Here is a 26,871-nt window from a genome sequence, read left to right on the forward strand (position 1 = left end):
CCTCTTTTGGACTCAAAGGCCAAAGCAAAACCTCGTTAAAGTGTATAAACCACTTCCCTTACCCAAACCTCAAGTTGTAGCTAGGGTAATTATTATTATCCTCATTTACAGAAAAAGAAACAAATGAGATTTGGCCACAGTCACATACAGAACAGGTATGGTATAAAATTAACAAACCCAAATCAGATTCAGACTATACTGCTTCCTCCTGAGTATACTGACTATCTAAAACCCACTGTAGTTTGTGATTTCCCTCTTCACCTAAATTCCTGTCACAGGTTAAAATAGATTTTTCCTTCATTCCCCTAACTTGTCTTTTTCATCCCATCCTATTAACTCAAAGTAATATACTATATGATTGTCATGTGCCAGGTACAATGTATGCTGAATAATAGAGACATGTATGCAAAAAACTGAACATTCCATGAACTTAAGAAACTTAGAATGTAGCAGCATGCAAAGTAGGAAATCATAGAGCCTTGAACACAGGAAGCATTTCATGGAAACTTGTTGATTTCTTTGCTCATTGATTATGTGCAATAAAACTGTGTTTTGTAAAAATTATCCTCTGAAAATCACTCAACAGCAAAGTACAGACAGTATCTTGAGATAATTGCACCTTGAAAAGTGTTTAAGTCTCTTATAAAGAAGGCTGTCTCTGTCAGAGAGGTGATGACTCTTTGATAGTTGCTATAGCAACAGTTGGGTGTCAGTTTTATTTTTTTACTTTCTAAGTTATAATTAAACAGGAACAGAAGCCAGAAATGCTAATGAAAACAGAGCACAAAAAAAACATCTAAGACTCACTTGGTTAAATAACAATAATCACAACAATTGATGAACAAGACCCAAAATAAATAAATAAATACTTTTCAAAGGGCTTTACCCTTTATGGGGATAATAATTGGAGAGTGATCATAGTCTCTAATTGTTTCTTCTTCTAATTCTCCACAGACAAGGAAATTCATGAAGAAATCAAGGGGAAAGGCTTGAAGAATGTAAGGATGTCTATTAGGAAATTCAAAGAAGGTTGCCCTTAATAGCAATCGTGGCATATGGTGGATAGAGTTGCCTTCTGCCAGGAAGAACTGGGTTTAACTATCGCTTCAAATAAATACTAGCAGACTCGTCTTCAACCAATCAGCTTAACCTCTTAGGGCTTTTCAAAGCTTTCACTAATTTCCACTTGGAGAGCAAATATCAATATGTTTGACTTGGAATCAGGAAGACTTGAGTTCAAATATTGCCTCTGATACTTACTAGTCATATCTATATGTAAACATGGCACAAGCATGCAGACATATGCATTTGTATACATGTCCATATTTACACAAAGACAAACATATATGCACAACCCTCTCTGTGCTGGGCCACACTCTGTCAGATAGTCTGAATTTCTCATTCAAAGGCAACTCTGGTGAGAGTGGGGATTTCTTTGTTTGTTTGTTTGTTATTATTGTGGTAAGTTTATTTATTTTTAATACACACTTGTTTATGAATCATGTTGGAAGAGAAAAATCAGAACAAAAGGGGAAAACCATGGGAGAGAAAAAAACAGAAAAAAAAAGAGAAGTGAATATACCATGTGTTGATTTACATTCAATCTCCTTAGATCTTTTTCCGGGTGCAAATGGTATTTTTTGTCCAAAGTCTTCTGGGATTGCTTCAGATCACTGAATTGCTGAGAAGAACCAAGCCTTTCCTAGTTGATTATCATACTTTCTTAATGTTTCTGTGTACAATGTATCCCTGCTTGTTTCATTCAGCATCAGTCCATGTAAATCTTCCCAGACCTTTCTAAAATCAGCTTGTTCATCATTTTTTATATAACAATAATATTCCATTACCTTCATGTAACACAACTTATTTAGCCATTTCCCAACTGACAGGTATCCACTCCTTTCCCCATTCTTTGCCATCACACAAAGAGCTGCTACAAACATTTTTGCACATGTGGGTCCTTTTCCTTCCTTTATGATTTCCCTGGGATACAGACTCAGTAATAACACTGCTAGGTCAAAGGGCATGCACACTTTTATAGCCTTTTGGGCATACTTCCAGATTGCTCTCCCTAAGGAATGGATCATTTTCACTCCTCCGTAAGCATCAGTTACCAGTTTTCCCACATCCCTTCCAATATTTATCATTACCTTTTCCTGTCATATTAGCCAATCGGAGGGTGTGAGGTGGCACCTCAGAATTATATTAATTTGTATTTCTCTAATCAATAGTGATTTGAGCATTTTTCATGAGAGGTATGAGGTTGGCACCTCAGAATTATATTAATTGTTGTTCTCTAATCAATAGTGATTTTAGAGCATTTTTCATCTAATATAAATGGCTTATAATTGTTTCTTTAAAATTGTCGCTCATATCCTTTGATTTATATCAATTGGGGACTGATTGATATTCTTATCAATTTGACACCATTCTTTATATTTTTAGAAATGAGACCTTTTTATTTAAAATGCTGGCTGTAAAGATTTTTCCTCAACTTTATGGTTCCCTTTTAATGTTGTTTCTGCTTTGGTTTTGTTTGTCCAAAAGCTTTTAATTTAATGTAATCAAAGTTTCCATTTTGCTTTCATAATGTTTTCTAAGTCATCTTTGGTCATAAATTCCTCCTTCTCAGAGAGCTGATAGATAAATTATCCCTTGTTCTCCTAATTTGTTTATGATACCATCCTTTATGGACAAATCAGATATCCATTTTGACCTTATTTTGATATTATGTAGAATATAGGTTTATGCCGATTTTCCGACATTTATTTCTGGTTTTCAGTAATTCCTTGTCAGATAATGGTTCTTATTGCAGAAGCTTGAGTTTGGTGATTTATCAAATACTAGATTATTCTTCATGTCTATCTAATCTATTCATTGATCCAAGTCTTTTCTTAGACACATACCTAAATGGTTTTATTATTATTGCCTAATATATAGTTTTAGGTTTGGTACTGCTAAGACACATTCTTTTATTATTTTTAAAATTAATTCCTTGATATTCTTGACTTTTGTTCTTCCAGATGAATTTTGTTATTATTTTCCTAGATTATAAAATAAATTTTGGTATTTGAATTGGACTATGACACTGAACCAATAGACCAATTTAGACAGAATTGTTCACTTTTATTATTAATAATTCAGTCCTAACATGAACAATTGATATTTTCCCAATTGTTCTAGGACTTGATTTTATTCATGCTCAAAGTTTTAATAATTGTGTTCATATAGTTCTGGAGATTTGTTTGGTAGACCCCAGGTAGATTTTATTTCATCTACAGTAATCTTAAACGGAATTTCTCTTTCTATCTCTTGCTGGAAAAAATAAATAACCAAGTTTGTCAGTAATATATTGAAATGTTGATGAATGTGTGGGTTTCCTTTATATCCTTAAATTTTGCTAAAGCTGTGAATTGTTTATAATAGGTTTTGGATGATTTTCTAGGATTATTTAAGTATATCATCATCTCATCTGCAGAGTGATAGTTTTATTTCCTCATTACCTAATCTAATTCTTTTGTTCTTTTCTTATTGCTAAAGCCAACATTTCTAGTATAATGTTAAATAATACTGGTGAGAATGGGCATCCTTGTTTCATTCCTGATCTTATTGGGAAGCCATCCAGCTTCTCTTCATTACAAATAATATTTGCTGTAGGTTTTGATAGATACTGCTTATTATTTTGAGGAAAGTTCCTTTATCCCTATGATCTCTAATGTTTTTAATAAGAATAGATGCTGTATTTTGTCAAAAGCCTTTTCTGCATCTATTGAGATTATTTTATCCTTATGATAAGTTGCTTTGCTAATATTTAATTTAAAATTTTTGCATCAACATTCAGTAGGCAGATTGGTCTGTAATTTTCTTTCTCTCTTTTGGCCCTTCTTGATTTAGGTATCAGTGCCATATTTGTTTCAGAGAAGCAATTTAGCAGTACTCCTTCTTTACCTATTTTTGCAAATAATTTACATAGTACTGTAATTAATTGTTCTTTAAATGTTTGGTAGAATTCACTTGTGAATTCCTCTGACCCTGGAGAATTTTTCTTAGGGAGTACATTAATGACTTGTTCAATTTCTCTTTCTAAAATGGGACTATTTAATTATTTTAGCTCCTATTTAGTTAACCTGCAATTTATACTTTTATAAATATTCATCCATTTCAGTTACATTGTCAAACTTGCTAGCACAGAGTTGGGCAAAATAGCTGCTAATTATTGCTTTAATTTATTTTTCATTATGGTGAGTTTACCCCTTTCATTTTTGATGCTAGTGATTTGTTTTTTTTTTCCCTTTCCTTTTTCTGCTCAAATTAATCACAGGTTTATCTATTGTGTTTGTTTTTTTTTTCATAAAATCAACTCTTAGTTTTGTTTCTTGGTTCAATAGTTTTCTTAGTCTCTATTAAGTAATCTCTCCTTTAAGTTTTAAAATTTCTAATTTAGTATTTAATTAGGGATTTTTTAGCTTTTTTAGTTACATGCCTAATTCATTGATCTCCTTTTTCTTTATTTTATTTATGTAGCTATTTAGAGATATAAAATTTCCCCTAGGAACAGCTTTGGTTGCATCCTATGGATTTTGGTTCTGGTGAGAGTGTCGAGCACCCATATACAGAGTACATTCTGATTATTTACAAGAGTCTTCCTCACACTATCCCAGGGTCTGAGGAAGCTGTACTTTCCCTATACCCTTATGGATAAGGAAGCCTGAAAATTGAGTTCAAACTCAGCCTCTGGCTTCAGAGGCCCTTAGTCTCCTGAGTGATAGACATAGAAGCAACCTCAATGGTCTCAGAATTGGAGGGACCTTACACTAGGGCTATTCTCTCCTCAGCTTGTTATATAACTGTAAACTTAGGTCTCAAGAGCTGAATTGGTATGCCTAAAATCATAGAGAAGCAGATTGGAAGCTAGATCATAAACTTCCTAATCTCATCTTTCCCCACTAGATCATTTTTCTTCACCTATAAGATATAATGATTAAGTGGGGAATGACCACCAAGGTACATCCATTCAGGAAATGGACTTAAGTATGGCACTCCAAGAGGGCCATCTGGCAAGGCCATTGCTGCCTTAGCCCAGCCAGGATTTGTTCCATGAAGAGGGTGGTATCTAATCTAGGTTTGATGGTTATACAAGGATTTGACAGAAGCAAGAAGGAAGGGTACTAGTAGTGTAAGAGGAGCTATTTCACCTGCCCAACCCCAATTAATTTAGTTGACTAGGCGTTCTCTGCTCATGTACACATCAACTTGTTTTTTCCTCAACACTTATCTTTCTTGACCTTTCGTCAACCCCTTTTTGTCTTTATGTTTTCCTCTCTAGGATTTCCTGAACCTGGGATTTTTTTTGCACCTATTGAAGTGTTTCTCCTTCTCTCTCCTTTTCAGGATCTTCATCCAGGTCACATCTGTTAACCATAGAGGCTCTTCTTTGGAATTTCTTCACTTCTCCCTCTTTATTTCATATGATGATCCCACCATCTCTCATCAATTCAATTATCTCTGTGCCACTATTCCTCAAATCTATTTGTCCAGCCTCTGTAGATTCCCATCTCCCCACTTGTTATGGGCCAGAAGCCTCCAGAGGCCTCCAAGAAACCTGCACCCAGAGAACATTACATTTAAGAAGAGAATATTACACCCGCTGCCTACTGGATATATTAAAGTGGATGTCCCACAAACATCTTAAAGTCAATAGATACAAACCTGGACTCTGTAGCCTCACACAAACACACACACACACACACACACACACACACACACACACACTTTCAAGCACTCACTCACTCACTCACTGATAACAAAGCCCTACCATCTTCCTTTTTTGTCACTGTCCAAGGTACCAACATTCTCCCTCACCCAGGCTCACAACCTTAGTGCTGAAACTTCCTCTCACTCTCCCTATCATATCTAATCTGCTTCCAAGCCCTACTGATTCTCAATCTCACATCTGATGTGATGTGGCTCCCTACAACTTAAAATAATATATGAAATTCTCTGTATGACATCCAAGTCTTTTATATGCTGTCACACCCCAAAACTAACTCCAACCTTCCATCCTCCTCTTTTATACTTTCTTCTCTCTTAGGTTATTAGGACAATACTCTCTTTGGATTTTCCTCTTCCTATCTGATGAGCTGCCTGTCTCCTTTGTTCCCTCTTCTCCAGGTCATACTTTCTAACCAGAGGTGTCCCTCCAGGCTCTATCCTGAGCTCTCTCCTCTGCACCTTCTATACTATTTCACTTGATGACTCATGAGCCTTCAAGGATTTGTTTACCATCTTTATGCTGACAGTTCTGAAATGTACCTTTCCTTTCCCAGTCTCTCTGCAGACCTCCAATCTACCATCTAGAACTAGATGTTCAATCTTAAACTCATTATGACCAAACAGATCTCATTATCTTTCTCCAAAAACCTCCCTTCTTTCTCACTTCTCTGGGATTGTAGAGGGCTTCACCATCATCCCAGACTCTAGTCTCACAATTTAGGAATCATTCTAGATTCCTCAAGATCTCACACTCTCCCCATATGCAATATTATGCCAGGACCTTTCAATTTAATCTGTGCAGAACCTATCAAATACACCTTTCTTCTGACACTCCTGCTTGTGTAGTGCAGGCCTTCATCACCTCATTCATATCTGGACTTTTGCAATAGTTGGCATCTGCTTTAAGAACCTTCCCCAGCAATCAATCCTCCATTCAAGCACTTAAGTGATGTTCCTAAAAGAAAGGTCCAGTCTTGTCACTTCCCCAACACATTCATTGAATTCAAGAGTCCCTGTCACCTTCTGAAGCAAATACAAAATCCTATCTTTCCTTATCAAAGCCCTTTATAACCCAGTCCCACTCTTTTCAGTCAGCTTACATCTTACTCCCCAGACACAGACTCTGATCCAGTAACATTGATTTCATTATTGTTGCCTTAAACAAGACATTCTATCTCTTAACTCCTGGCATTTTCCCTTCTGATCTCCTATGTCTTCCGTGGTTTGTCTCCCCTTCATCTCTACCTTCCCTGGCTTTCTCAAAGTATTAACTTCTATAGGAAGCCTTTGTTCATTCTTATGTCTTCCTTCTATTCATTATATTCTACTAATTCTGTATATAGCTTATTTGAATGTATTTGTTTGCATGTTGTCTCCTCTTTTAGACTGTGATTTCCTTGAGACCAGAAGCCATCTTTTTTCTTTATTTGAATCCCCAGTGCTTATTCATAATTCCTTTAGAGACCAGATGCTCAATATCTGTTGACTTATATAGTAGAACGGCTCCTTGGAATGAGGAAGAGGAAGGATCCTGAAAAAAACTCTGCTGATATGAAAAAAAATTAATAAAATCATCCCCAAACAAAAGAAAGCTGCATGTTTAATTTATTATAGATTCCAAAAAGAAAAGTAAGATTCATATAAAAATCAATTTTATAAAACCTCTTTCTGCTCCTTTACATGTAAGTGTTCATTTATTTGGTGTTTTTTAAGGCGAGTATTGAAAAAAGAAAAACCAATAGTGAATGGGAAATGTAATTATTGGGAAAGATGCTCCATTTTCGTGAATCTGGAAAGGTTGCTTATAAGAGGACAAACTGGGACTGAGTCTTGAAGACTCCAAAAGACACTCTTCCAAAGGTGGAAAAGCAGTGGAGAAATGCTTTAGGAAGGGCCCAGAGGTGGGAGTTCAGCTGTTTTGAGGAACAACAGGTTGCTCAGTTTGTTTCGAATGGAGAGAGAGTGAAGGCTAACAACATACAATGAGTCTAGAAAGACAGGGGCTTCAAATGCCCAACTGGAGAAATTATATTGATCCTAAAAGTAAGAGAAAAACATAAAAGCTTCCTTGGCAGAATATCAACTATGTCAGACTGGAGCATTAGGAAATTTTATTTCACAGCTTTCTGGAGGATGGATTGCAGAGGAAAGAGGACAGATACAGAAATCTCAATTAATATGCTGTAGAAATAGAAGAGGAAGGGAAGCTAGTTGGGGTAGTGGATAGAGCACCAGCTCTGAAGTCAAGAGGACCTGAGATCAAATCTGGTATCAGTTACTTAACACGTACTGGGAGTGTGACTCAGGGCAAGTCCCAATCAATCCCAATTCCCTCAGCAAGAAAGAAAGAAAGAAAGAAAGAAAGAAAGAAAGAAAGAAAGAAAGAAAGAAAGAAAGAAAAAAAGAAAAAGAAGTAGTTGAGGAGAGAGGTGACAAAGGCCTGGAAAAGTGACAATATGAGCAAAGAAATGGGGCTGGAATAGCAGTTGGCAAATGACTGTGGATGAGCAGAAAGAGGATTTAAAAATAACTCCAAATTTGTAGCCATGAGAGACCAAAAGAATATGGGTGCCTTCAGTAGAAGGAAGGAAGTTTGAAAAAGGAGAAAGTTGTAAATGTTTGTAGAGGGAAGAAACAAAAAAGTTCTGCTTAGAACAGTAGAGTTGGAAATGCCTATAGGGCACCCAATTGGAAATTTTCAATCAGCAACTGGTGATGTGGGCCTAGAGTTCAGGGAAGAAGGCCTAGACCCTTGGGTTATGGTGATAAAACCCAGAGAAGATGAGGAGATCACCAGAAGTGTGTAGAGGAGAAAACTCAAAAAGAATCCAAAGGGTCCCCACATTGAGGAAGGGGAATATGGATAATTATCTAGCAAAAGATCCTAAGAAAGAACACAGAACAAGAAGTTCTTGTTCATCATTGCAGAGCAAGAGCAGCATACATTGTTGGATCAGGGCCCATCTTCCCAGGGACTCTCTGCTGTTCCTTCAGGGCTTGTGGATTCAGCTGGATATAGGTCAGCCCCTCAGGGTCTTCAGCCTCAGGAACCTAAAGAAAAACAAGGCAGGGGAGCGATCAACCAGTATCACATGAGTGATACTGTGATGATACTTCCTTTGAAGGAAGAAAGAACAAGATGATGGGTCAGTTACTGAGAAGTGGATAAAACCAAGAGCTAGAATATAGGAGGGAAGCTGGGAGAGATGAGTCTGAGACTGGGGAGGAGGCAGGGTCCTCCCAGAAGGGATGAGAATAACTCACAGTTGTCCTCGAGCTACTGCATTTGGCCCCCCGGGCATCTGAATTGGAGAGAAGGTTCTGTCAGTTGGAACTCCTGAGATCAGGCCTTCCCAAGGACCCAGGCAGGATTCCTGCCCCACCACCTGCCTCAGTCACTTACACTCAGTCTCATGTTGGGGAGCTCTAGATTTGGAAGAGAAGCAGACAAACCAAGTACAACTGAGGCACCTTGGGAATCAATGAGAAGAAAAGAGGTTGGGGTTGAGGAGCTCTTTCATACTGGGAAAATCACTCATCCTTCTCTCCCCAATAGAATCACAGAAGATCTAAGATCACACTAAACAAAGGAGGCAAGGGAAGATGACCTGAAGCTCCCTACCTTCTGGAGGTGTCTCCATGTGAAATCACTGCTGAGAGAGAAAGAGGGAAACCTGGGTCAGTCCAGCCTGTGATTTAGAGCTTGAAGGCACCTTAAAGATGATTTCAGGTTGGCCTCCACTTTCACAGCTGAAGATACTGAGGTCCCAGTGGTACCCATGCTACTGAATCCCTCAACTCCCTTTCTGTTTCATTCCTTTCCTCCCCAAACTCACCAATCTGAGACAGGCAATGACGGCCAAAAGTTAAGAAGAGGAGGAGGAAGAGTATAAAGGCACAGCTGAGGGCAGTGATGAGGATGGTTTTGGTTTCTGTAACTGGAGAAGTAAAAACATTAGTCATCAGGCTCTGTTGTCTTCTCACAAATGATCCCCGCCATGGTCAGATCGAAGGGGTCACTGACCCACTTTCCCATCTCATGGACCCTGACTTCTTGTGAGACTCTCATTCTGCTCCTCTAGAAAATGGATTGAAAAGGTAAGATCCCAGGAGTGAAGATTCTGAAACCCAACCCCCAGCCCAGCTCCCAGGCAGGATCCCAATGGCCCTGAAATTCCAAGGAAAGGCAGGGTCTTCCCTTTCTCTATTTCTGAGTCTCCCAGTGAGACCCAAAAGGATTGCTGGGGCTATTTGCCCAGTTCTGCAGATTAAGGGTTTAGGGAGAAGGGGGAACTACAATAATTCTTCAGATGGACTTTGTATAATGAGTTCCTCACTTTGTATAATGAGTTCCAGGGGATCACTGGGCAGGGCCAGGACATGGCTGTTTCTCCCAAGGAGATAAGAGCACCTGTACTCTCCAGCCTGGTTAATGTTCACATGGATCAAGGGGAACTCTGCCCCATGCTGGGTGGGCTCACTGGTGCTCACAGGCAGCTCCTCTCCATCCTTGTACAGAGCAAACCCCAGCCCTCGGGATGGCCCCTGATACAGGAGGGTCACGTTGTCCTCCGGGGTTACCTTGGAACTGGGCCGGGCTGAGAGAGAGGGCTTGGGAAGGCTGTCTGCGGGAGAAAGCAGGGACCAGAGCTCTCTGAGTCTCCAAGGAGTTAGCGAGACTCAGGGGGATCCCCTGCCACTCTTTCTCTTAGTCCCCGCTTCTCTTTGCCTTTCCTGCCTTACTGGGAACTTAACTCTTAAAAAAAACAACCTAGGGTTTTTTATTTTCTATTACACACTGGAGTTCACCCCCACTCCAACCCTGCACAGTGTCAGAGGGAAAAGTGCCCCCACTGCCCCACCCCCCACTCTGAGTTCCCAGGGCTCCATTAGAAAGGCCTCCCTGGCAGTATCTTGGTGTCCTCTGGGGGTGTGAGCTCGGAAGGTGCCAGCAGGCCCCGGGGCTGACCTCCCTTCCGGGCAGGGCGCCACCTCCGTGCCAAAGGCTGCAGATATTCCCTGCAGGAGCAATGCCCACCTCGCTCATGCTCAGGGAGTGAAGTTTGCTGCTGCCTCCATCGAAGAATCAGGGGTCCTCGAAATTTTTAAACAGGGGGCCAGACCACTGTACCTCAGACTGTTGGAGGCCAGACTAGAGTAAAAACAAAAACTTCATTTTGTGGGCCTTTAAATAAAGAAACTTCATAGCCCTGGGGGAGGGGGATAAACGTCCTCAGCTGCCACATCTGGCCTGCGGGTCATAGTTTGAGGACCCCTGAATTCTAACTCATTCACATTGGCCAGGGTGGCCCCTCCCACGGGGCTTCCTCCCTTGGCTCCCCCACTATCCTGCACGGGGCTCACAGGGCTCCTCATACTGACCTCTCCCAAACTGTCCCCAAGAATCCGGGGCCTGTTCAGGCCCCCAGTCCCGCCCCTGCTCTCTCACCTGTCACCCAGAGCTCCAGGGTCTCACTGGCTTCCGACCTGACATGTGGGTGGGAAGTGTAGTAGTACACGCAGCTGTAGCTCCCAGAGTCCTGGGCACTTGGAGACTTCAGGGTGAAATTGGTTTCCGAAAGGGTTTCCTGGTTCTTTTGCAAGGGCTCCTGTGTCCCCGCCTTCAGCAGAAGAAATGTCACCAACCGATTGGGTGATGATGATGGGCTCCTGCACCTGAACGTCACTTCCTCCCCTGGTGCCACCACAGGACCCGGCTCAGCATGAAGAGTCGGCCTGGGAGGAGATGCTGGGAGAGAGAGGAAGGATATGGGGGAGGGGAAAGGAAAGCCCAGAGTCAGAGCTTGACTAGTCTGTGACTGGGGCAGGAGCCTGAGGTTTCCACCTCCTGGACCAGAATTAATGATCATCATAGTCATTGATAATAAGAACTCCTGGTGTTTGTATAGTGCCCCCTAGGGGCCAGGTGCTGTGCAAGGCATTTGACAGACATTATCCCGTTGGAGCCGCACAGCCTGGATGCTGAGTGCTCAGATTATCCCCATTTTACACAGAAGCACATTGAGGGAGACCAAGGTTACCTGCCTTGCCCAGAATCACACGCTGCTAAGTGTCCTTTGGTCTTTTTCATTTCCTTCACAGGCTAATTGTACATGATTCCAGAGTCCGATTCTTTTTATACAGCAAAATAACTGTTCTGTCATGTATACTTATATTGTATAAGTTAAATACATATTTACAAAATACTTTTACATCAATAAATACAAATACATATTTAACATATTTAACATGCATTGGTCAACCTGCCATCTTGGGGAGGGGTTGGGGGGAAGGAGGGGAAAAGTTGGAACAAAAAGTTTTACAATTGTCAATGCTCTAAAACTACCCATGCAGATCTCTTGTACCTCAAGCATGATCCCAATGGCCCTGAAATTCTGGGGAAAGGCAGGGTCTTTCCTTACCCTATGGGATTCCTGGGGGTATTTGCCCAGTTCTACAGATTAGGGGCTTAGGGAGAAGGGGGACCTACAATCATTCTTTAGATGGACTTTCCGGCATCCAGCCCTCACCTTGTATTATGAGTTCCAGGGGATCACTGGGCAGGGCCAGGACAGGGCTGTCTCTCCCAAGGAGATAAGAGCACCTGTACCTTCCAGTCTGGTTGATGTTCACGTGGATCAAGGGGAACTCTGCCCAGTGCTGGGTGGGCTCACTGGTGCTCACAGGCAGCTCCTCTCCCTCCTTGTACAGAGCAAACCCCACACCTCGGGATGGCCCCTGACACAGGAGGGTCACATTGTCCCCTGAGGTTACCTTGGAACTGGGCCGGGCTGAGAGAGAGAGGGCTTGGGAAGGCTGTCTGCAGGAGAAAGCAGGGACCACAGCTCTCCAGGTGTCCAAGGAGTTAGCGAGCCTCAGGGGATCCCCTGCCACTCTTTCTTTTATTCCCAGTCTCTCTTTGCCTTTCCTGCCTCACTAGGAATTTCACTCAACTCTTTTAAAAAAAAACCCTAGATTTTCTTTATTTTCTATGACATTGTTCACCCCTTTTCCAATCCTGCACAGTGTGTCAGAGAGAAACTGCCACCAGTGCACCATCTCTCATCCTGAGTTCCCAGGGCTCAATTAGAAAGTCCTGAACGTCCTCTGGGGATGTGAGCTCACAGGTGCCAGCAAGGCCCCGGGCTGACCTCCCTTCCGGGCAGGGTACCACCTCCATGCCAAAGGCTGCAGATATTCCCTGCAGGAGCAATGCCCACCTCCCTCATGCTCAGGGAGTGAATTTTGCTCCTGCCTCCATCTAACTCGATCACATTGGCCAGGGCGGCCCCTCACACGGGGCCTCCTCCCTTGGCTCCCCCCTCTCCTGCACGGGGCTCACAGGGGCTCCTCACACTGACCACTCCCAAGAATCCGGGGCCTGCTCTGGCCCCCAGTCCTGCCCCTGCTCTCTCACCTGTCACCCAGACCTCCAGGGTCTCACTGGCTTCCGACCTGACATGTGGGTGGGAAGTGTAGTAGTACATGCAGCTGTAGTTCCCAGAGTCCTGGGCACTCAGAGACTTCAGGGGGAAATTGGTTTCAGAAAAGTTTCCATGGTACATTTGCAAGGGCTTCTGTGTCCCCTGCCTTCAGCAGAGCAAATGTCACCAACGATATATGACAATGATGGTCTCCCTGCACTGAGGTCACTTCCTCCCCTGGTGCCCCCACAGGACCCGGCTGGACATAGAGAGTCGGCCTGGGAGGAGATGCTGGGAGAGAGAGGAAGGATGTGGGGGAGGGGGAAGGAAAGCCCAGAGTCAGAGCTTCACTAGTCTGTGACTAGGGCAGGAGCCTGAGGCTTCCACCTCCTGGACCAAAACTGATGATCATCATAGTCATAGATAGTAACAATTCCTGGTGTTTGTACAGTGCCCCCAGGGGCCAGGTGGTATGCAAGGCATTTGATAGTATCCCATTGGACCCTCACAGCCTGGGTGCTGAATACTCACACTGTCCTCATTTTCCAGGAGACTTTGAGGGAGGACAAGGTTACCTGCCTTGCCCAGAACCACAGACTGCTAAGTGTCCCAGACCAAATTTGAATTGAGGGGCTTTTGACTAATGGCCCAGCCCTCTCACTGCCATATCCCTTGGTTTCCATGTTTGGAGCTACAAAGATCCTGGGCTTAGCACTTAGTGGGCAAGGCTAACAAGGAAACTGAGAGGGGAACAGATGACTTCTGTTGCATCTTCCCCTCCCTGACAACCCTCCCTTCCCCAGCCCCTCAGGTAGACTCCCCTTGGTCTAGTCCTGCCCTGCTCTTCCCACCCATCTGCACACAGGCTGGCAGCCTCCTTAGCCACTGACTCAGCGTCTCTGAGCATGGAGACCACTGTCCCAGGCTCTCCTGCCCCCTCAAAATGTCAGGAGATCCCAGACCAAGCTCACTTCCTCTGGTGTCCCAACTGTCCCTGGCAGCTCAGCTCTGCTCCCAGGCTTCCTTCTCACCATCCCTGGCCCCAGGGCTTCAGCCTCTGACGTCCTGATTGCACCGTCCCTCAGAGGAAAGGGGGGAGCTGCGTCCCTCACAGAGAGGCAGAGACACTGGGGAGAATGCTGGGTAAGGTCTCTGTGGCTCCGGGACCTCAGAGCCTCCAGGGCACCTGCCTGCAATAAAATGTCTAGCTCCCTCTGAGGACGGGCCGGCACAAGACTGACACCGGCCCCAGAGCTGTAGCCACCCCTGACCCCTCAGTCACCAGGAGATAGCTGGGCCCAGAAGGTTCTGGATGGAGATTTCCATCCTCCCTGCCAAACTAAATGTCCAGAGGTTAATGAGAGCCCAGCAGGTGGCGGAGGGCTGCCCTTTGCCCCTGGACCCAGCTCCCTCGGGCCTGTCCATGTCAAGTCACAGAGATATTCTGGGCCCCAGAGGGCCCAAAGGGCAGTGGTGAATGTGAAGAAAGGAAGAGGGGGAGACAAAGAATCACCCACAAATACACAGGCCTGGGAACAAACGGACCCGCAGAGACACGTGTAGACAAGCACAGAGCCAGGCTCACACAGGTTGCACACATAGGCTCACAGGTCACTGCACACTCATGTACACACGTACACACACACACACACACATACACACAATACTGTAGAGACACACCTCCTGGACACATGCCCTCATAATCATCTGCACCTGCACTGATGAGCGTGTACACGTGTCTACAGAACTACATGTAGTATAAATGTGGTACATCATGCACATGTGTGTATACATGTCCATAGAAACACACACACACAAAATAAGACCACTAGGTCCCAGCCAGCCTGGACTTCTCATTCAGATGCAACCCTGGGGAGAAAGTTGAGCAGCCAGGTCCAAGGGCCTTTCAGGCGCCTTGTCACCCCCTCCCAGGGCCTGAGGGAGCTCCCCCTCCCTGCTTCCTTGTGGGGAAGGAAGCATCACCTCTCAGCTCAAACCCAGCCTCGGGCCTCGGGCCCCTTACCCAGGGGCAGCCTCATTGGCTCTTAGGCATGAGCTACTCTGACCTCAGCTTGTTATTCAGGAGTAAAATGAGACTGCAGAGACGCCCTGCCAGGCCTAAGAGCACAGAGAAGCAGAACTGACAAAGGAGCCGGGTTGTGAACCTCTGCATCCCATCCTCCCCCCTGCCCCTCCATCCTTCCATCACCCATAACTGAGAATGGCTGTGTGGGGAAGCCCACCGACATGCGTCCATTCAGGACTGGGAATGGGTGTGAGTCTCCCAGAGGGGCAGGGCAGGGTCCAATGTTCCACTGGGAGGCTGGCTCTGATCAGGGTTTCCTGTTATGGCAGAGGCCTGACAGAGCAAGGAGGAAGGGCCCTAGTAGTGTAAGAGGGACTGTTTCATCTGCCCAACCCCAATTAACTTAGCTAACGAGATGTTCTCAGCTCAGATCCAGGCGCCTCCACATGATGTTAAAGAATTATTCAAAGAATTAGGGAGAAACTCAAGTTGGGAAGGAGAAAAATGAAAATAGGATGAAATCCGATTTCTCAAAGAATAAGTTGTATTGGCAGAATGAGGCCAGAAACTGTGCCAAGCCTTACTTATGGGCTACAGGGGGACAGTCATAGGGACTCTCCAAGCCCAGCAAAGCCTCCTTCTGACCCATTGCTGGAATGTTCCTGCACATGTCACCTGGGCTTCCCCTGGCTCCAGAAGGGCTCCCAGTTCTTGCAGTAAAGATTGAAACATCATCAGGGGCTTCCATGTAGTGATTTGAAATGCTTTGGTCCAAAGTGTTTGTTCCATCTAGTTTATGCCATTGGGAAATTATGCTAGAACGCAATTAAAGAAGTTTCTCACTGGACCATCTTGTTTGTTACACAAGGAGAATAATGAAGTATGAATCCCCCCTTACTCAGCCTGAGGGGATCCTGTGCAATCTGATGTATAAAGAGAACCAGGTCCGGATTCAAAAGAGTTGCTTTTAATCCCGATATAATCATTTGTGGAACCCAATAACTCCACAGCTTCATCCCAAGCCATCCTCTCCTTATACCTCCCTGATGTTTATGAGGCAAATGGAAGAGGGATTCAGGTTCCTCTTCTCCCTTCTTGATTCCCTTGGGAATGACAAATGAATCAATGGAGGCCCCCCTCCCTCCCTAATAGTCAGAAATAGACCAATGGAGTGGACCCACCCCAGCTTCTCCCTCCTTGATTGCCCTCAACAAGAGACCCCAAAGGGAAACACTCACCTAACTGTGCCCTAATCACGCAGATGCAGCACAGCCCTGGAAGAAAAGGAGATTATTGATGACTCCAAATGCCCTCCAGCTGCTTCCCCTAAAGGTTCTTTCCCCCAGGTCCTCCCTGACAAGAACAGAGGCAGATTCAGGTGGCAGAGAGATCTGGGACCTGCTCAGTCCAAGAACACTGCCTCAGAACCGAAGGTCTATCTCCATACCCCGCAGTGTGTGAGCCAAAAGCTCTTCTCCCACTTTCCTCCTCCCCCAGCCCAGCCCAGGAGCTCACCAAGGCACAGCAGACACAGGAGGTCTGCGTCCATGGTGCGCCTGAGATTCCCAGACCTCAGTGAGCACACAGCAGGAGTCAGCAAGCCCTGAGAGAGCTCCGGCTCAGGATGTGGTGGGGGACCCGTTGTCTCCTCCCACCAGTCTGGCCACACTCTTTCCACTCTGAGAATCGTTACCTGGAAGACATCTTACTGAACTCTCCCTCTGAGAGGACCAGAACCTCAGCAGGAGGCCAGTCTTCCAAAGAGTGTGAGACAAAATCCCTGAGACTGAGGGAAACATCTCTCGGGGTCACCGCAGTGGCTGGAAGCTTCGAGCTGGGGCTCAGAGAGAGGTGTTAGGGGAGGACAAGCACTAGGCTGGGAAGGAGGATCTGGGTTCCAGCCCCACATTTGCCTCTGATCACTCATGTAATAAATGCCATGATTGGAACAGATGGTCACCCAGGGCCTCTGTGCCTCTCACAATATAAGAAGCAGATCATCTTCAAAGTTGGACCACAACTCTCTCTGACCAAAATTTGGGTCTTTAGAGGAGAAACTCGGGGAAGGCTTCCCTCCCACCCAAGCAGACTCAGGGAGAAGCTTAGACACTCTCCTCTCAGCCTATATGTGGTGCTCAGAGAGGAGGGATCCTGAGCTCAGACCTAGCTCTTATTCCTCATTTCCTTTTCTCTCCATGGGGAGGACAGATTCTAACATCTCAAAGATTCCTCCCAGCTTAGGCCCTCTGGGATTCCATTCCTGACCTTCAGTTCTGTCTCACCATCCATGCTTAGGTGGCAGATGATGACTATTTTCTGGCTTTGAGCTTCACTGTTTTGGGGTGGCCTGGTCAAGTTTTCCCAGTAATGTCACCATCATTCTCCATAGGTGCTCATGGATTCTAGGGAGAATGAGGCTCAGTTCTCTAATGGTTTCTGGTCAGAGGCAGCTTCCAGGCCCCTGTGCTCAACAGGTGGAAGCTTCCAAAAGAAGATAGCATTAGAAATGGGACTAAGCCATCATGTGCTTGCCTGACTTTTAGTTTGGTTGTCCTTTGAGGGAACACTCACCCCAGTTTTAATGAGATGCTCTCCAACCAAAAGGATTTTTGACTTATTGTTGGTTTTCTGTCTTATCGATCAAATGTTTGAGCACGCAGCTGAAATGCACGCAAATCGATTTATTTACGTATAATATCCATGTGCAGCCATACTGATCCTGTGCTCAACAGAACACATTCAAAAAGGAAACCGTTGCAGAAAAGGAGATGATAAGAATAGCCACTCTTTGAAAATCATCTTTTCTTTAATGAAATGAAAATATGTTTTCCTTTCTGAATCTGGACTTCACATCTAAGGAGATCTCCTTGAATTCACGATAATCCTTTAGTTCAGAACAAGGGAACAAACCATGGTACAGAGAGCTGGACCTTTCCAGTCATTGTGGCAATTTGGAGAGCTCAAGAGGTAAAGAGTTCCTGCATGCCGATCATCAGCAGGCTTCTCCTTCCTAGGACTGCTTGGCTTTTCAGGAGAGGAAGTTCATCACGTGATCCCTCTGCACACTTCTAACACCTAAGCTCTTACTTGACTGCCCCGGAACCCTGGACCTGATGTTGTTACTAATACATTATAGATAGAAAGGGGGAAGCATGTCAACATTACCCCAAGGTTTATGGCTTTTTGTTCTCTGTGAGAACCACAATGGCATCACTAAGTCGGGTCAAGGTATATTATGATTGTGGCTGATCAGACCGATAGGTGCTTGGAAGCTACCCAATTCAGGTACAATGGGAGGGAGATGGGTCAAGTCTCTAATCTAGCATGAATTTTGGAGCCATGCAATTCCTGTTTAGAATAACTGCTGTGGGTAGGGTTGGTGCCAGGGATCCCTGCGTCTCATAATTGATTTCAATGTTCTTACCTAGACCTTGGGAGTGTGCTTGTACCATTCTTTGACCAGATGAAGTTACCAAATGGACTTAAGTTTCAACAAGTGAGCAAGCCCGTCAGAGTCTCTCCAGTAGAGTTTGAGGTTTGGTAATTCAGTCCCACACAGCTTCTAGAAACCTGGCATATTTTCTCACGTAATCTTCAGCATCTTCCTGACCTTCACATGGAAGCTAATTCAATTTGCTGACTGATGTTTTCTAAGCATAAAAAATGAGTTCAAACAGTAGTGCTGTAGACCTGCATTTGGTAGTCAGCCTATTAGTCATCTCTCTCCCACATTTGCTTTGAAATCTCCCAAACACTGAGCCAGCTCTGTGGTGTCTTATTTTCAATCCTACATTATATTTACATCTTGAGTATATACTGCCAAGATAGTGAATTTATCCAGCAACATTCAAACGTTTCCCTTTTGCTGTATCTGATGCACCATGTATTGATAATGTGGTACTAGACTGGTGAAAAGCCTGAGCTTTTATTGTCCATTTTAGGCCAAATTAGAAAAGCAGCAGAGATTCGATCTGTAGTTTACATGTCATCAAAGCCTCAGAGATTTTCTTGAGTGCCAATCATCTGTACAAAAGCCCAGTATCAACTCTTCTTTACTTTATCCAATTTCTAGCCTTTAAAAGTTAAATAAATGTACTGGCAGTACAGTAGCTGATCTTGTGCTGTTTGTCTTCTTTGAAGGCATCTGACAATATTGAAGAAAATTTGGTTATAAGCATGAAAGCAAGCACACAGCCTTGCTTCCTCCATTGGTGATTGGAAGATGTGAGAGCATTGTCCATTATGCAAAATCGAGGCGAAGAAACCATCATGACATAAAAGACTCTGAATACAATTTTCCCAATTCTAGTAAGTCCTTAGAACGACAAAAAAGACAATGTATATCATATATAGCTTGCTATTCAATCCTGAGTTTCTCTTGGACTCATAAAGCAGCTATTACTCAGCCCTTTCTGAGATCCAGTGACTCTTAGAAATGACCATCTTCCCAGTGAACAATGAGACCCTGGAAGGAGACTCTGATAAGAATCTTGACAGCATAAATAAGAGAAAAGACTTCACTGTGTTTGTCACAGGACAACCTATATATTTTCCTCTACAGAGATGGATGATGGAATCATTCTTTTACTCAGAAGATAACTTCCTCTGCCATATAACCCAGGATATTTCCATAGCATTTCTATGCACAGTGATCTGCCTTCAAAAGCTCAGCTGACTAGAATCAAGCATTGCCAAATGAGAGGAGCCTGATGGTGTCCAAATTTCTCCTTCGCTAGAAAATTTGCCTAGAGGGATTGACTTTAACATGATCACTGGCACCAGCATTGATTGATGATGACTACTTGAGAACACTATGGAAGCTCTCAGTCCACCTCTTCAAGCTTTCAGTCCACCTCTTCCAGATCACACTCTTATTACTAAACAATGAGCTTTTTCAGCACTGAATAGTTAAGAAGTTCTAGAGGGTTTTGGTTCATAAATAACCTTCAGGGCATTATAAAAGTGCACAGTGATTTTAGGTATATGTGGCAAAAGGAGCTGTATAGCAGGAAATAACCTAAGGAGGAGTAACAAGGTGTGTAGAGGAGGAAAACAGGAAGGCAGTAGTGAAAGGTTGTTCACCCCAAGATTAATGATTTTGTTATTGAGTAGCCTGTACTGTGACGGGGTAAAGACAAAGAGAGCTGAGTATGAGATGACTTAATGAGATGGTAAATGAGAAGGAATGTAACTGTGAGAAGCGGCAGATGGCATTAGAGAAAATGTAGGGTGCTTAATACACGCTTGTAGTACTTAGTAACTCTAGTGTGTCGGATGCTCTGTGGGGAAAGAGAGCAGCTGGAGGGAGCTGTTTCAGAGATGTCCTACTACCTGGAGGATGGTAAGGAACCCAGTTATACTTCCCCTTGGTGAGTAGGGGACTTCAACAGTTAAGACTCTCTTGGTGAGTTGAGGGAACTCAACAACTGGTGGCCTAAACAGGGACATTCTGCTGGACAGGGGTCCCTGGGAGGAAGTCTCCATAGCCTCACAAATTGAAAAAATTTGAAAAATTTGTGGAAGTCGGATGAGCTTAGAAAAATGGGATAATGTAAGTTAGATCCCATTGCAAGACCCAAAAAATAATGAAGTTTATGTACACCAGATTTATAATTTAGTTAAGGGGCAGAGGATGAAAGCAGATATAAAGTTTTGTAGACAAGTTGTAGTGAAACTTTGGAAATTTTCCCCTTGGTTAGAACAATACAGGATTAAATCTAAAAGCAGGGAGAGTGGTGGGCTCACAAATGGCTTCTTATGTCCTTTACAATCTAATCAAAACAACCCTCCAGGGAGGCTCTATGCTTCTGCCCATTTTAGTGAGTGAAAAAGTACAGACTGGTAATTCTTTGCTTGGTGATCCAGAGCCACACTTGAATAAGAAAAGCAACCAAAAAAGTGAAAGTACAGGGACTGCTGCCGCTGCTGCTGCCTCCTGCAGAATCTTGAGCACTAGGGCATGGAATGCTTACCTATTGCCCTTTAAATCCGTCTTTGGGCCATTTTTAAATTAAAAAAGTGGCGGCTGTGGAAGAGGCAGGGGCATATGAATTGCCACCTCCACCTAGTGATTGGCAAACAAAGACCGAGCAGAACACACCCCCAGAAGAGGAGGAAACTCGGACTTTGTTGTGGAATGTGGCCCAGTTAGTAAAACAATAGAAATAGTTAAACCAGTTTTTAAAAGAAATACAGGTTATAAATAGTCCTAGAACTCTACCTAGTGACCAACATACCAAAGTGGTTAGATTATAATTAGAAAGTAAAAAAGGAGGAAGTTTCTGGAGCCCCTATTACTTTTTGTTCTCTTTCTAATGTTAAGTTACCAAAAATTGCCCAATTATATCAACAATTTCATATAAGTATTCCTTCTCATGTGATTACTGTAACTTCTGTTGATGGCCCTAATATTTTTATAGATGCTACAAAGACCATAGGGCTAATTTTTATATACCTTCCATGAATATTCTATGTGTTTTATCTACTCCTTATGACTCTACCCAGAAAAATGAATTATATGTTATTTTATATGTATTACAACATATCTCTCCACCTTTTAATATTATTACAGATAGTCAGTATGCTTATATAGTGGTTAAGAATTTAGAGAGAAGGTAAAGAAATGTTTAAAATGTATTCCTTTTGCCCCTCATAAATGTGATCCTACTTATAATCCAAAAGGAGATAAGCCTAATGATATTTGGCAAATGGATGTTACTCACTGGAGAACACCGTGTGTTCATGTAACTGTAGATACTCATTGTAATTTTATAGTAGCTACTCTTCAAACTGGAGAGGCATTAAAACATGTTATTTCTCATTTATATCATTGTTTTGCTTCTCTTGGTGTGCCTCAACAGATAAAGACAGATAATGGAACTTCTTATACTTCAAAAGGTTTTCAGTCCTTCTGTTCTGGATTTGGTATCACTCATGTGACAGGTATTCCTTATAACCCCACAGGCCAGGCCATAGTTGAAAGAGCTAATAGAACCCTTAAGGCACTCCTGATCAAACAAGAAAAGGGAGTGTCATGGGTTAGGCTAAAAGGTCACTTAACCCAAAGTATGTTAGACAAAGCAGTATTTACATATAATTACTTACAATTTTCTGCCAATGAATTAATGGCAGCCATTTGTTTTTGGCATACATTTGAAAGGACACTGTATGACACAAAAGTACAACACCAACAATTACAAAAGGAAAAAAATTAATACAGTGCTATGGAAAACAGAGGAAGGAAATTGGCTAGGTCCAGGGACAGTTGAGGTGTGGGGTCCCGGGTATGCTCTCATTGTTGCAGATGAAAACAGATGTGAGCGGTGGGTACTGATCAGAAGGATTCAGGTCATCAAGGAGGTCAAATGGAACAAGAGGAGAAGGCAGAAAGAGCTACAGAGAAGAAGCTCCCAGGACCAGAGGCTTTTGCACAGTACCAGCCTCGGCCTCAGGTTGCTATACAAGCTGTTGAATTAATGTGGCCATGACACATCAAGGCGTTGAGATTCATAGACAACAGACAGGGCTTAGGGTTGAGGATACTTGGGAGTACTGGATTTAACCACGCTCCATTAACGAGGCTGAACCTCCTCTCTGCTTCTGTACCATAAATGGGGTTTCCTTGCCTCTTACCTGAGTGGTACCTACATAACAAGAAAAGGGAGTTGTAAGGTGATTTTAGGTATATGTGGCAAAAGGAGCTGTATAGCAGGAAAAAACCTGAGGAAGGTGTAGCAAGGTGCGCAGAGGAGGAAAGGAGGAAGGCAGTTGTGAAAAGTTGTTTGCCCCAAGATTAATGATTTTATTATTGAGAACCCTGTACCCTGATGGGGTAAAGACAAAGAGAGCTGGGTATGAGATGATGTAATGAGATGGTGTATAAGAAGGAATGTAACTGTGAGAAGCGGTGGATGCCATTAGAGAAGATGTAGGGTGCTTAATAAATGCTTGCAGTAATTAGTAACTTCTGGTGTGTGGGGTACTCTGTGGGGAAATAGAGCAACTGGAGGGAGCTGCTTCGGATACGTCAAAGTACCTGGAGGAAGTTAAGGACCCCAGTTATAGTTCCCCTTGGTGAGTAGGGGAATTCAACAGTTGAGACCCTCTTGGTGCATTGGTGAGCCTATGAAATTGTTATTTTTAGTGGAAAAATTAGTTTAATTGCCTTCTTCTTTCGTCTTATGCTTGATGAAAATTAGTATCCATGGTGGCAAGACTATTTTCCACTCTTGGTGTCCACATAGTCACCTAACCTTCACCAGTGTCTCCAAGGAGCTGAAACATGCCTAAAGGTCATACCATGTAAACCGTTTCAGCAAGTGGTATTGCTAAGCAACATTGAGGGTAAGTGAGGGATCTCAAAGCCTTAGGTGAGTTAGGAGGGAATCTACCCCACCCACAGTGAATGTGCAAATAAAAGCAATCTCTTCCAGTAGCCAGAGAGGTGGTTAGCATTTTCCACTGTGAATCTTTGGGGATTGTCTTGGATCCTGCATTGTGGAGAAGAGCTGAGTCTATCATGGTTGATGATTATACAATGTTAATAGTCAGCATGTATAAAATGGTTATATATCTGTGTATGTATACATAGAAATACACAGAGATAACTGAAATAAGACTCATTTATAGACACATGTTTATGTATATATATGCATATATCTACATCTATATACATATATATCTTGTTTACAAAAAACTTTTAAATATAGAAATATATCTTATTTGATATTCATAGCATCCCTATGAAGATGATGCTGTTATTATTTGCATTTTATACATAGAGGACTGAGGCTATGAGTAAATGTCTGAAATAGGTTTTGAACTCAGCTCTTTGTGGGTCGAGAACTCTACTCATTCAACTACCTAGCAATGGTTTTGACAAGTGCTTTGTAACAGATGGGGTGGGTTAGAGAGGACAATTATTGCTACTCTTGAAGAATTTCATAACTCTCAGAAGCTTTGCTATTTGGGAAATATGTTTTATCTTTTCTCATTATTAATAAAACCTAAGAACACCCATTTATGACATGTGTATGAAGGGAATCTGGGGAGGAGAGGACCTGGTGATACAGCATGAAGAGAAGCAGGGCTGGAGAGCAGGAAGCAGGAGCTGCTGGGCCAATGGAAGGGGACAGAAGGTTTCTGATGGTCAGCTCTGGACATTAGCTGGGTTTGCGGTCCAAGTCTTCTAATGCTGCCCAGAGTTGCCTGATCTCTTTCCCTCCATACTTGCTGGTTAGTTTGAAGTTCCTATAATCCTTTGATGTCTGTCTGTCCAGCCTTACTGCTCCAGGCAGGTATCCTCTGGCTCACCCTCAACTCCTCAGGCCATTCCACTCACTGGCAAAAGTATCCCCATGACAAGGAGGACCAATCCAACCAGGCTGATGTGAAAGAGATTGATCACAAATAAAACGATTGGAAAGAGTCTGAGGGAGAAGAGGAATGAGGTTAGTGCTGACATAAGAATATTTCCAGGAGTTCACCTTCTCTTTGCAGGCTCCTTGATCCTGCCCCGGACTGGTCCAAATCATGGGACCGTGATTTGATAGGTAGGTCATCCCAGACTAAACATTTTGCATTTGTAGAAAATTACTCAGCTCTTGCAAGTCCTCCTATATTCTTTTGACTAAGGCTGAGCTGCTCTCTGCTGAAGAACTTCAGCTCATCAGGGCCCCCTACTGCCCTTTACTCACATTCACTAAGTTATGGAGGCTGGAAAGTCTTTAGCTGACAAGGACAGGATGCTAGAGTTCTTTCCCCAGGAACAATGAGCCACCCTTTACTTTGAACAACCCAGAAAAGACAGGAAAAATGCTTTACGTCTACTTTATTGGTTTGTTTGTTGACTTCCTATACCTGGTAATATTAAATTAAGATCCAGTTTACCTTGGTTTAAAGAAAAATTTATGTATCTCCTGTTTAACTAGTTAGGAGAAATGTGACTAATCATTCTCCAGGGCTCTTATCTCCACCCCTCCTTACCTTCCCAAATAAAACTTGCCAGACTGGGGCAATGTAGACAATGAAGCCCACCATTACCACAAACTTAGTCTGATTCACATGTAAATGCAAGGAGCAAAAATCAAAAGTAGATGAAGAAAGGAAAGAATGTATCCATTCATGGACCAACAAAAGTCTGGAGTTGTAGAGCTTTTTCTCATCCAAACATAGTCTTGAGCTCCAATAAATGGATGTCTAAAGACCCAAGTGAAGATTTCTGGTCCTATATGCTCCTGGGAAATGCTCTGAGAAGCTGACCTTACAAAGAGGTCAGAGGAAAGCACAGACATTCGCTACATTGGCCACTGGTAGGCAGTAGGGAGTTTGGGGGGAAACACTTGGCAGGGAAGCAAGATAAAGAATTAGAAGCACATAGAAGCAGAATTCTTCACTTGGCTGAGTCTTTAGGTACTGATTGGACAAACATCTACAAGGATCCTTGCCTCATAGACTTAGGTCTGGGAGGAAGCTTGGAGGCCCCTGAGACCAGGTCCCCCATTTTATTGATGAGGAAACTGAAAATGAATTAAGCAAACTTTTCAGAATCTAGAAAGAAGTCTAGATGAGTGAAGGGAAAGCCAAAAAGCCAAAAAGATGTTGAGTGTTTTTTTTTTTAATTTAATAAACTTTGGAATGTTCCATCTGTAATGGCTGATAGGTTATTTGTAATGGGGACTCAGTCTCTCTGTCTCTATCTCTTTGTGTGTCGGACTCTGTCTCTGTCTCACTGAGCTAAATGCATTGATCTGGAAGGTATCTGCATAACAGTCAAAGTGGAAGTGGAGAGAGAGAGAGAGAAAGAGTCACTGACAGAGACAGAGACAGGGATAGAGACAGAGACAGAAAAGCTGGGAAATGGAATGGGGAGTGAGAATATTCCAGGTCTGGGAGAAGTCAGAAAAAGGTGCCCGGAGTGCAGAGATGGGGAGCCAGGAAACAGCCCAGAGGACTCACAAGGAGCTGGAAGGCTTTGGGTGAGCACCATGGTTGGAAGCAAAAGGAGGAGACTGGGAGAGGAGGGGAGCCCAAAGGCCATGACTGTAGTCAGAGCACTGCTGCTGCTGGGGTTGCTGCTGCAGCTGCCACAGAAGCTTTGAGGCCTCTGGCCATAGCCCGTCCCTCAAACAGGGATGTTACCAAAGCACAGCTCTGCCCTTTCACTCTCCTACTCCATGACTCTAGTGGCTCCCAGTTACCCAGACCTGAACCTCAAGTCCTCTTTGTGACAGGAACAACTCTCCAGAACCTTCCTCCTCCCTCTCATTCCACCCTTCCTCCCCATTCTTCCCCTTGGCAAAGGGACAGCCTCACTGTTTGTCCATGTCTGCCCTTCCTCTGTCAGGCTCAGCATCCCCATCTCTGACAATCCTAGGTGTTTCCCAAAGTTCAGGCAGCCCCGTCTCACAGGGAACTTCCTCCTTCCTCAATCTGCCTTGGCTTCTTTTGTATACATTCTGTGCCGCAATCCATGCACACCTGGTCAGGCTCATAGGAAAGTAACTCTAGGAAAGCAGGGGCCACTTTGGGCCGGTGTTGGTATTCCAGGAGGAATTCAGAGTGACTCACAATGGAAACGTCGTCCCTTCCATAGAGAACTGGTAGGCTCTGAGTGCAGATTTGAGTCAGGTTTTCCCATTTTATTTCACT

The 26,871-nt window shown here is 43.5% G+C and overlaps 1 protein-coding gene across 1 annotated transcript; it reads right to left on the bottom strand.

Moving 5' to 3' along the window:
• Positions 1-7,376: 7,376 nt before the first annotated feature.
• Positions 7,377-11,645, bottom strand: LOC105750096 (osteoclast-associated immunoglobulin-like receptor). The gene is made up of 8 exons (XM_031961790.1): positions 11,222-11,645; positions 10,110-10,397; positions 9,824-9,850; positions 9,609-9,704; positions 9,396-9,422; positions 9,176-9,253; positions 9,037-9,074; positions 7,377-8,823 (listed from the first exon to the last, which is right to left on the bottom strand). The coding sequence occupies exons 1-8, from the start codon at positions 11,643-11,645 to the stop codon at positions 8,692-8,694; spliced, it is 1,110 nt and encodes a 369-aa protein (XP_031817650.1). The 3' UTR covers positions 7,377-8,691.
• Between the last annotated feature and the right edge of the window lie 15,226 nt (positions 11,646-26,871).

The sequence above is a fragment of the Sarcophilus harrisii genome, chromosome 3 (assembly GCF_902635505.1).
Source record: "Sarcophilus harrisii chromosome 3, mSarHar1.11, whole genome shotgun sequence".
Lineage (NCBI taxonomy): Eukaryota > Metazoa > Chordata > Mammalia > Dasyuromorphia > Dasyuridae > Sarcophilus > Sarcophilus harrisii.

Coding starts and splice junctions, on each gene's coding strand:
- LOC105750096 (XM_031961790.1), bottom strand. CDS start 11,645: ATGATGATCATTAATTCTGGTCCAGGAGGTGGAAACCTCAGGCTCCTG. Junction 9,705..9,823: donor GAATGAGAGTCTCACAAGAA/GTCAGGGTCCAT, acceptor CTCCAGTTACAG/AAACCAAAACCATCCTCATC. Junction 9,423..9,608: donor TCATTGCCTGTCTCAGATTG/GTGAGTTTGGGG, acceptor CTCTCTCAGCAG/TGATTTCACATGGAGACACC.